The 11,048-nt window shown below is 46.8% G+C and overlaps 1 protein-coding gene across 1 annotated transcript in view; it reads right to left on the reverse strand.

The window, feature by feature from the left end:
* Positions 1-9,034, reverse strand: part of DNHD1 (dynein heavy chain domain 1) — a 72,322-nt gene extending 63,288 nt beyond the window's left edge. The window contains exons 1-3 of the mRNA XM_042232612.2: positions 8,983-9,034; positions 7,115-8,168; positions 724-897 (exon numbers count right to left, since the gene is read on the reverse strand). Coding sequence (XP_042088546.1) covers positions 724-897; positions 7,115-8,168; positions 8,983-9,034 — 1,280 coding nt within the window. The remainder of the gene's footprint in view (positions 1-723; positions 898-7,114; positions 8,169-8,982) is intronic.
* Positions 9,035-11,048: the final 2,014 nt, after the last annotated feature.

The following is an 11,048-nucleotide window of genomic DNA, read 5'->3' on the forward strand; positions in this document are numbered from 1 at the left end:
CAGCTGTCAGCCTTGTTTCTACCACTTACTATGTGGTCTTGGACAAGTCACGTAACCTGTCTATGCATCAGTCTACTCATCTCATATATGGAATAATAATGGCACCTACCTGGCAGGGGGGGATTAAATGACACAGGTATTTTTAAAAAGGTCGATTAACGGTAATTACTACTCATATTTCTGGGAAGAGAAGAGACTTGAACAGGGCTTTTAAAAATACTAAAGATTTTGATCTAATGGAAGAAAGTGAATGAATGACTCTCAAGTCATATGGAAGAAGACTTGTTTTCATAGCACAGAGATAACACGAGGACCAAAAGGTAAAAGTTAAAGGAAAGTAGTCTAAGGAAAATGATGCCTTGTGAAGCACAAAGGTTTAAATGAACACCCGATTCTTGCACTGGAGTTAGAAGAGTTCACCATCAAATTCCCTTCCGAAGTGATGACCAAATGTTTCTGTCATTCTAGGACAAAATAAAGAAGACAGAGCAAAAAGCAGAAAAGAGTGACTAACATGAAAAGCTATGAGAGCAAAGGGGAGCAAGAGGAAGTGAAGAGCGGGGAGAAGGCGGGGAGGGAAGAAGAGGGGACCTGGGAGACAGAAGGAACGAGAGGGGAGAGAGAAGGACAGGAAAGTAGCGGGTCTGGAGCGGAGGGGAAGACAGCGTGGGGGAAGTCAGGGAGCGGGAGGGGCAGCTCAGGGCTCTGGGCAGGGGCTCTCACGTAAAGTAGCGGCTGGGAGCCACGTTGAGATAAAGGAAGTGGATCTTCTTCAGGTATCTCTCTGTCTTCATAACGGCCATTATCTGGCTACCCAGGAGGGAAATCTGTGGTAAGAAGCCAGTGCTTCTTTTTTGGAGGGTCTTCTCCTCAGGAACTTCCAAGTCCAGCTGAGACCTGTAGGATACAAAGTCAGGAGAGAAGACGCAGAGCAAAGCGGTCAGGCGGCCACTGTCTGCCAGTGAACAAAGGAGCTAGATTAGGTGCCTGAGAGGACCTGACGTGGCCTTGTTAGAGCCTGTCAACCATCTACATCCAAAGGTTTACATGCTGAGCAAATACAGTCCAAGAGGTGACACAGTCAGGCAGCTGCAGTCATTCAGATCTGTGTGTGAAGAACCCTTCCCTTTCTGATAAATGAGTAATCGTTCTGGATTGATTGTGATTACTATGACATCAGTGTTACATAATACTCAGTAAAAGTCATGGGAATACTTTGCTGTCCCAACTCATGACCTGGCAAGCCCACAGTCCTAGATATCGCCTCTCTGGCAACGTTCCTAGCCTTCTAGATCTCCTATCTTTGTCCCCATTATACCTGCTTTCCAGTACTTCATGATCTCCATGCCTGGGGGTTCTTTCTTGCTTTTTCTCCATCATCACCCAAACTCCACCTTCACATCCATCTCTTCCCAGCTGGGATCCAACTATATATCCTTCAGCACCCTCAAGCCTGCACCAATACCATCAGTCTTCCTACCCTTCTACCATACCAGCTGATAAAATTGGTATTAAAATTAATTATTAGAGAAGCCAAAAGTCAATTACCTGGACTAACAAATTTGGTTAGAGCAAACTCAGAGCAAAAAAAAATAAAACAAACCAAAACCCCTCTGAATAATTCAGTTTAGATTTAGTCAGTCCAAGTATATTCATGCCATTAATTAACCCAAATCTAGATCAACAGAACAAGTTACCCCAGGGCTACAATGCCATCCTAAAGTTCACATCGGGACTTCCCTGGTGGTCTAGTGGTTGAGAATCCACCTGCCAATGCAGGGGACACGGGTTCAGTCCTTGGTCCTGGAAGATTCCACATGCCGCAGAGCAGCCGTTCCCTCGCATCACAACTGCTGAGCCTGTGTTCTGCAACAAAAGAAGCCACCGCAACGAGGAGCCCTAGCACGAAAACCAGGGAGTGGCCCCAGGTTTCCGCAACTAGAGAGATCCCACTGGCAGCAATGAAGACCCAGAACAGCCAAAAACAAATGAATTAATAAAATTAAATGAAGTTCACATCAACAACAGGGTTTGTGATTTTAACATTAGATCAGGACATCTTAATGGTGTAACTGCACTAAAGTTTCATTTCCTCAATAATTAAATCCCTACTTGTACTAAGCAGGTTCAGAAGATCTCAGAACAGAAATATCATCTCCTATATAGATTCCTGGAGTCCAGTCTCATCTGTGGGCTCACTCTGCTCGATGTCTTAGTACAAGTCCTCAGGCAGCTACCCCTTGCAGTCTCCTTGACTGCTATTGCAGGCTTCCACCTCCCCACTCCCACACCCAGCCCCGCCGAGCTCCCAGTCCCCTTCTTTGCCTCTGTCCCTGCCCAGCGAAAACTGAGGCTCTCAGCCATGAAATAACTCCTTCAAGTTCTGCTGCCTTCCCACACATTTATCTGTACATATTCCCATTCTACTTTTGCCTCCAAATTTGAGTGGAAGGAGTGACCTTCTTCTCCGCAAGACTAATTCCTCCATTTGTGCTCTGGACCCCCTCTCCCCTCTTTATAATGTATTTTTAATCTCCTCTTCTTCCATTGTTAGCCTATACTTATTCATTCACTCTACAAATATTTATTGAGCACCAACTTCTCAGACTGTCTTGAGGGCTATAAATACCTCTCAATTCTTTGAAAGTCCTACTCAGACACCACTGTTTTTCAATCTGCTGTCCTAATCTCTCTCTTTCAAGCTAAGCTTCATAAAAGAATGAAACATGATTTCCACGTCCTCCCCTTCCATCCACTTCTGAATGCACTACAGTATGACTGTCTCATCACAAAACTACACTGACACTGCTCTCACCAACCTCTTCCTTGTTGCTAAATCCAGTGAATATTTTTTCAGATTTTTCTTAATTGTCTTGGTAGAGTTTAGCACTGACTGCTTCCTCCTCTTTGAAACTTTCCACTTTATTTCACTTCCTGACTTTCAAGGTATTTTGTTAACCGAAACTCCTCTGATGTGCTTTCTCCTAATTCTGATGTGTATGCACACACACTCACACACACACACACACACACACCCAGAGGAAGAGCCAGGGAAAAGGCAGTGTTCTTTGATTTTGTAGCATTTAACACAAACTGTAAAGCTATTTTACTTAAATCAACTAATTTAACATCTATCTCCCTTAATTAAGCTGTAGAACCCCAGGGTGGAGAAGGAAATGGCAATCCACTCCAGTACTCTTGCCTGGAGAATCCCAGGGACAGAGGAGCCGGGTGGGCTGCCCTCTGTGGGGTCGCACAGAGTCGGACACAACCGAAGCAACTTAGCAGCAGCAGCAAAACCCAAGGGAAGAGATTGAATCTCTCTTTTCACTTCTGTATCCTCAGCATCTAGCAGTTCCTGATATATATTGTTTATCCAGTAATACTTCTTGATGTATGAATGCCTGCAAGGCGAGTCCTGGGGAATATGGTGAAATTAAGCCATATTAACTAGGCCCAAAAAAGATGTCCTTTTCATTATAGGGGACTGGAATACAAAAGTAGGAAGTCAAGAAACACCTGGAGTAACAGGCAAATTTGGCCTTGGAATATAGAATGAAGCAGGGCAAAGACTAATAGAGTTTTGCCAAGAAAATGCACTGGTCATAGCAAACACCCTCTTCCAACAACACAAGAGAAGACTCTACATATGGACATCACCAGATGGTCAACAACGAAATCAGACTGATTATATTCTATGCAGCCAAAGATGGAGAAGCTCTATACAGTCAACAAAAACAAGACCAGGAGCTGACTGTGGCTCAGATCATGAACTCCTTATTACCAAATTCAGACTCAAATTGAAGAAAGTACGGAAAATCGCTAGACCATTCAGGTATGACCTCAATCAAATCCCTTATGATTATACAGTGGAAATGAGAAATAGATTTAAGGGCCTAGATTTGATAGATATAGTGCCTGATGAACTATGGAATGAGGTTTATGACATTGTACAGGAGACAGGGATCAAGACCATCCCAATGGAAAAGAAATGCAAAAAAGCAAAATGGCTGTCTGGGGAGGCCTTACAAATAGCTGTGAAAAAGAAGAGAGGCGAAAAGCAAAGGAGAAAAGGAAAGATATAAGCATCTGAATGCAGAGTTCCAAAGAATAGCAAGAAGAGATAAGAAAGCCTTCTTCAGCGATCAATGCAAAGAAATAGAGGAAAAGAACAGAATGGGAAAGACTAGAGATCTCTTCAAGAAAATTAGAGATACCAAGGGAACACTTCATGCAAAGATGGGCTCGATAAAGAACAGAAATGGTATGGACCTAACAGAAGCAGAAGATATTAAGAAGAGGTGGCAAGAATACACAGAAGAACTATACAAAAAAGACCTTCACGACCCAGATAATCATGATGATGTGATCACTAATCTAGAGCCAGACATCTTGGAATGTGAAGTCAAGTGGGCCTTAGAAAGCATCACTACAAGCAAAGCTAGTGGAGGTGATGGAATTCCAGTTGAGCTGTTTCAAATCCTGAAAGATGATGCTGTGAAAGTGCTGCACTCAATATGCCAGCAAATTTGGAAAACTCAGCAGTGGCCACAGGACTGGAAAAGGTCAGTTTTCATTCCAATTCCAAAGAATGGCAATGTAAAAGAATGCTCAAACTACCGCACAATTGCACTCATCTCACATGCTAGTAAAGTAATGCTCAAAATTCTCCAAGCCAGGCTTCAGCAATACGTGAACCGTGAACTCCCTGATGTTTAAGCTGGTTTTAGAAAAGGCAGAGGAACCAAAGATCAAATTGCCAAAATCCACTGGATCATGGAAAAAGCAAAAGAGTTCCAGAAAAACATCTACTTCTGCTTTATTGACTATTTCAAAGCCTTTGACTGTGTGGATCACAATAAACTGTGGAAAATTCTGAAAGAGATGGGAATACCAGACCACCTAACCTGCCTCTTGAGAAATCTGTATGCAGATCAGGAAGCAACAGTTAGAACTGGACATGGAACAACAGACTGGTTCCAAATAGGAAAAGGAGTACGTCAAGACTGTATATTGTCACCCTGCTTATTTAACTTATATGCAGGGTACATTATGAGAAACGCTGGACTGGAAGAAACACAAGCTGGAATCAAGATTGCCAGGAGAAATATCAATCACCTCAGATATGCAGATGACACCACCCTTATGGCAGAAAGGGAAGAGGAGCTAAAAAGCCTCTTGATGAAAGTGAAAGAGGAGAGCAAAAAAGTTGGCTTAAAGCTCAACATTCAGAAAACGAAGATTATGGCTTCCGGTCCCATCACTTCATGGGAAATAGATGGGAAACAGTGGAAACAGTGTCAGACTTTATTTTGGGGGGCTCCAAAATCACTGCAGATGGTGACTGCAGCCATGAAATTACAAGACACTTACTCCTTGGAAGAAAAGTTATGACCAACCTAGATAGCATATTCAAAAGCAGAGACATTACTTTGCCGACTAAGGTCCGTCTAGTCAAGGCTATGATTTTTCCTGTCGTCATGTATGGATGTGAGAGTTGGACTGTGAAGAAGGCTGAGCACCGAAGAATTGATGCTTTTGAACTGTGGTGTTGGAGAAGACTCTTGAGAGTCCCTTGGACTGCAAGGAGATCCAACCAGTCCATTCTGAAGGAGATCAACCCTGGGATTTCTTTGGAAGGAATGACGCTAAAGCTGAAACTCCAGTACTCTGGCCACCTCATGAGAAGAGTTGACTCATTGGAAAAGACCCTGATGCTGGGAGGGATTGGGGGCAGGAGGAGAAGGGGTTGACAGAGGATGAGATGGCTGGATGGCATCACGGACTGGATGGACGTGAGTCTGAGTGAACTCCGGAAGATGGTGATGGACAGGGAGGCCTGGCATGCTGCGATTCATGGGGTCGCAAAGAGTCGGACACGACTGAGCGACTGAACTGAACTGAACTGAACTAGGCCTCAGAGGTTTACTGCCAGCTCCAAAAAGGGGACCAAGAACTTGACTTCTTCATGCCAGCATCTCAGCCCATTCTCACTCAATCTAGATTGCTCTCCCAGGAAAGGAGACTTATACTCAGGGCACAGGGCAGATCATTGAAAAAAAAGCATCTGGTGGGGCAATTGAAGGCATATACAATGAAAGCACTGGCCACCTTCCATCAGGGCCCCAAAAGCCTGCCTATCTCCCCACCGTTAAGGCTCTAAGGCTTCAGGAAGAACTTGACCCAGCCAAGTTCTGTCCAATTCTTTGTGACCCCATGGACTGTAGCCTACCAGGCTCCTCTGTCTATGGGATTTTCCAGGCAATAGTCCTGGAGTGGATTGCCATTTCCCTCTCCAGGGGATCTTCCCAACCCAGGGATTGAACCCAGGTCTCCTGCATTGTAGACAGACACTTTACCATCTGAGCCACCAGGGATGTCTGACCCAGCCATAAACAGAGCTAAAATTGAGAACGCCAAGGTTGACTGAAGGTAAAACTAGCCTTCTTCCCAGACAGTGAATGTATGAATGCCTGCAAGCCAGTCCTAGAGAATATGAAATAGAAAACAGCTTGAGTTTCTAGAATGTGACACAGAGAAGCTGGCCAGGGGAGAGGGAGAAATTCCAAGACTAGAGTTAGAGAACTCTGAGAAGAGGGTGTCTCTGTAGGCATTCTGAAATCCTTAGAGAGCAGTTTAAGAGCTAGACTGGGGAGGAAATCATCACTCCAAGGGCCAAGAGTCCCACACTCGTAGGGCAAGAAGACTCTGGAAGGATCAGAATGAAAAGTCCTAGCTGGCAGTGCAGCCAACTCTAGTCTGCCTTGGAGCTGGTTTAGCTCACATAGACATGAGTGGGAGGGGGCCCCAGGCAGGCACTCACCTAGGAGCATCTGGAGGGAGAGACTCAGATTGAGTATCCTGCAGTAGGTAGGCTCAGAGGCAAGACTCAGGGATTATGGAACACACTACATGAGAAAGAAGTCTAGAAACTCTGGAAACTCAGGCTCTTTTCTGAAGCTTTGGCTTCCTCGAGGTTGACTTGTGATTTTCATTAATTTCTGCATTTTCCTAAGGGGATTAACACTGAGGCCACTGGGATTATTAGCAGACAGAAAGACAGAGGTTTTTTCCTTTCCTTTGCTCAGAGCCCTGGACTAGGTTCCTCACTTACCTAGTCTCTGTTCTTCCAACAGGCTCTTCCTCTGCATTGTCAGGGTCGCTGCTTTCATACTGTACTGGGATGTCAGTTGCCAGTGCCAAGGGCACAAGCCTGAGGCCATGTAGCCACTGGGTCTCTTCCACGGCCACTTCCGCACCGACAATACCCAGGCTGTGCTGTAGCTCGGGCAGGGTCAGTGGTCGCAGCCATGTGGCCAAATCGTCCTCGACTTGCTGCCCTTCCCACTGGGCCTGCACAAAAGGGCATGCTGGGTGTGGGGTCCCATGATGGAACCGCTTCTTCTGGGGATAGCAGTCAACATGGGAGGTGCCCTCTAACAACGAGGTATCTCGGGGAAAGGCCTGGTCTATGGCATCCAGCAGATCCAGGTGGAGCTGGGCCTGAACCCAGGGTGCCCAGTGGTACAGGCGCTCTAGGAAAGGCAGCAAGTCAAGGCGACCGACCAGCAGCGCTCGATATGGGGGCAGCAGACCCAGCACGGCATGCAGGTAGTTCCATGCCGCAGGACTGCCATCCTGTAGTACTTTTGAGAAAAGGGTTTGGAGCTCAGCTACCAGGAGCTCCAGCACTGTGGGCCGCTTGGACCAAGTCACTGCCTTCAGGGACTGCCTCTTTTTTCCCTGACAGGCTTGGCGCTGCTCTGCTTTGTCCAGGACACCTACGGAGTGCCGAGATTCAAGGGCTTTAGATGATGCCTCTTCATCTGAGACCAAGAGGAGCCAGGCATTCAACTGCCGTCGAACTGCTCCTGCCCACTGCTCAGGATCCAACTGCCAGTTCCAGGCTCCTGGTTGATGGATCTCACCTGCTTGGCGCAGTGCAAGACAGGGCAAGAGAAGGGGGCTTAGGCTCTGGGCAGTGTCAAGAGGATTGGGAGAACGGGGAAGGGAGGGACTTAGGACAATGAGATGGTTAGAGCTGCAGTTTCCTGAGACCCTCAACCAACCCCACAGCTTCCCCTTAAGACCGGTGAAAAGTAGACCCAGGATGGAGGTAGGCCCCTCCCTGCACAGGAGTCCCTTCCCACTGCCCCTAACACCATCCTCTCACCTGGACAATGGGGCACAGAAGGCAAGGGAAAGGAAGAGAGAGGGATGTGCTGGTGAGGTTTCATGGGGAGGTGCCTGTAGGAGAAATGGATGAACTTAATGGGTCTCGGGCACAGGCTCGCTCTATTCACAGCCACCCCCATACAGAGACTGGCACGCACACGTATGATCACTGGTAGAGGCAAAGTGGCTCACGCACCTAAAAGGGCTCTCTCAGAGGACCTCAGAATAGCAGGGAACTGTCACTGGGACTGGAGCCTGGAGGTCGCCTGAAGGGGAACAGGTCGTTACAGACAGGCAGCAAAGTCCCGGTCCCGTTTGCCCTCGCCCGTGGACTAAGAGAACATGTTGAGGACAGAAAGCAGAGGAGCGGGTACAAAGGACTACTAGGGGGGATAGAGGCGGGGGCGGGGGAAGAGCGGGGAGGGCTGGGCTGGGAGCGGGAGGAAGGAGAGGTGGAAGAGGAGAGGAAGGGAGGGGTGTGCGAGAAAGGGACACTGCGCGGGGGGGGGGGGGGCAGTGGTGAAAATGTGTGTGTGTCTGTGTGTCTGGGAGCAGTGCTGCGAAAGGAAGGGATCCCCAGCAGCAGGCTCAACCGCGGCCCCACCCCTGCCAACTGTTAGAACAGTTAGCACGTCGCCTGAGGCCCGAGCCTCCGGTGAGAGCCCGTGTGGGGACAGGAAGGGGCGGGGCCCGGGGCGGGGCCCTGGGGGAGGGGGCGGGCCCAGGCCAAATCTGCCGTCTTCCCTCTGCCCGCCGGCTTTGGAAATAGGCAGTCTGGCTGGTTGGGTCTGGAAAAGAACGACTTGCTTGGTTTGGGAAAGTAGCAATCCTGCGGGCGTCGTGAGCGGGTGTAGTCCATATTGCCTGTTTATCTATTACTGAGCCTGTAAGTTGCTATGGTCCCCCACAACAGGGGTCATTGGGACACCACAAACCACCCCACCTAGACCACCACACCTAGCAAAAAATTCAAGTAAGACAAACTCCTTGATCACAGAGGAGCTCAAAATCTGGGGGTTTGGGGGTAGTGAGAGCAGGGGGAAACGCCTGAATGATTAAAATAAATAGAAATTCAGCATGTGACAGAATCCCACCTCCACTTTGGATATCTGATAAGAATCCCAAACTTAAAAACTTAAAAGGTCCAAAACCTGAGTCCTAACTGCCTCCTCCCCCAAATAAGCCTGTTTCTTTTGTTTTCGTCCGCATCTCAGCAAATAGCAAGTCCGTTTTTCCAGTTGCTTGGGTCAAAGGTTCAGTCAGTTCAGTTGTACAGTCGTGTCTGACTTTTTTCGACCCCATGGACTGCAGCACGCCCGGAGCTTGCTCAAACTCATGTCTATAGAGTTAGTGTAGTGATACCATCCAACCATCTCATCCTCTGTCATCCCCTTCTCCTGTCTTCAATCTTTGCCAGCATCAGTCTTTTCCAATGAGTCAGTTCTTCACATCAGGTAGCCAAAGTATTGGAGTTTCAGTTTTAGCATCAGTCCTTCCAATGAACATTCAGGGCTGATTTCCCTTAGGATTGACTAGTTTGATCTTGCAGTCCAAGGGACCCCGAAGAGTCTTCTCCAACACATTTCGAAAGCATCAATTCTTCAGCGCTCACCCTTCTTAATGGTCCAACTCTCACATCCCTTACATGACTACTGGAAAAACCATAGCTTTGACTAGATGGACCTTTGTCAGCAAAGTACTGTCTCTGCTTTTTAATATGCTGCCTAGGTTGGCCATAGCTTTTCTTCCAAGGAGCAAGCGTCTTAATTTCTTGGCTGTAGTCACCATCTGCAGTAATTTGGGAGCCCAAGAAAATAAACTCTGTTTCTGATTCCATTGTTTCCCCATCTATTTGCCATGAAGGAATAGGACCAGATATCATGATCTTCGTTTTTTGAACATTGAGTTTAAGCCAGCTTTTTCACTCTCCTCTTTCACTTTCAAGAGGCTCTTCACTTCCTTTCATAAGGGTGGTATCATTTGTGTATCTGAGGTTATTGATATTTCTCCCAGCAATCTTGATTCCACTTGTGCTTCATCCAGCCTGGCATTTCGCGTGATGTACTCCATGCATAAGTTAAATAAGCAGGGTGGCAATATACAGCCTTGATATACTCCTTTCCCAATTTGGAACCAGTCTGTTGTTCCATGTCCAGTTCTAACTGTTGCTTCTTGACCTGAATACAGATTTCTCAGGAGGCAAGTAAGGTGGCCTGGTATTGCCATCTCTTGAAGAATTTTCCTGTTTGTTGTGATCCACACAGTCAAAGGTTTTGGCACAGTCAATAAAGCAGAATTAGATGTTTTTCTGAAACTCTCTTGCTTTTTCTATGATCCAGTAGATGCTGGCAATTTGATCTTTGTTCCTCTGTGTTTTCTAGATCCAGCTTGAACATCTGGAAGTTCTCAGATACTGAACCTGGGAGATTTGGGAAAGTAGCAGTCCTGAGGTTATCGTGGAAAGGTGTAGCCCATATGCTTGTTTATCTAATACTGAGCCTGTAAGTTGCTATGGGCACTTACAACAGGGGTGTTTGGGACACCCCATCCCACCCAACACACACTTGCATGTATCCATCTAGACTACCACACTCTTAGCAAAAATTCCAAGTAAGACAAACTCCTTCATCCAAGTGAGGTTTAACTTGGAGAATTTTGAGCATTACTTTACTAGCACGTGAGATGAGTGCAATTGTGTGGTAGTTTGAACATTCTTTGGCATTGCCTTTCTTTGGGATTGGAAAAACTGACCTTTTCCAGTCCTGTGGCCATTGCTGAGTTTTCCAAATTTGCTGGCATATTGAGTGCAGCACTTTAATAGCATCATCTTTTAAGACTTGAAATAGCTCAGCTGGATTCCATCACCTCCACTA

Source organism: Ovis aries, chromosome 15 (assembly GCF_016772045.2).
Source record: "Ovis aries strain OAR_USU_Benz2616 breed Rambouillet chromosome 15, ARS-UI_Ramb_v3.0, whole genome shotgun sequence".
In the NCBI taxonomy this organism is placed as follows: Eukaryota; Metazoa; Chordata; class Mammalia; order Artiodactyla; family Bovidae; genus Ovis; species Ovis aries.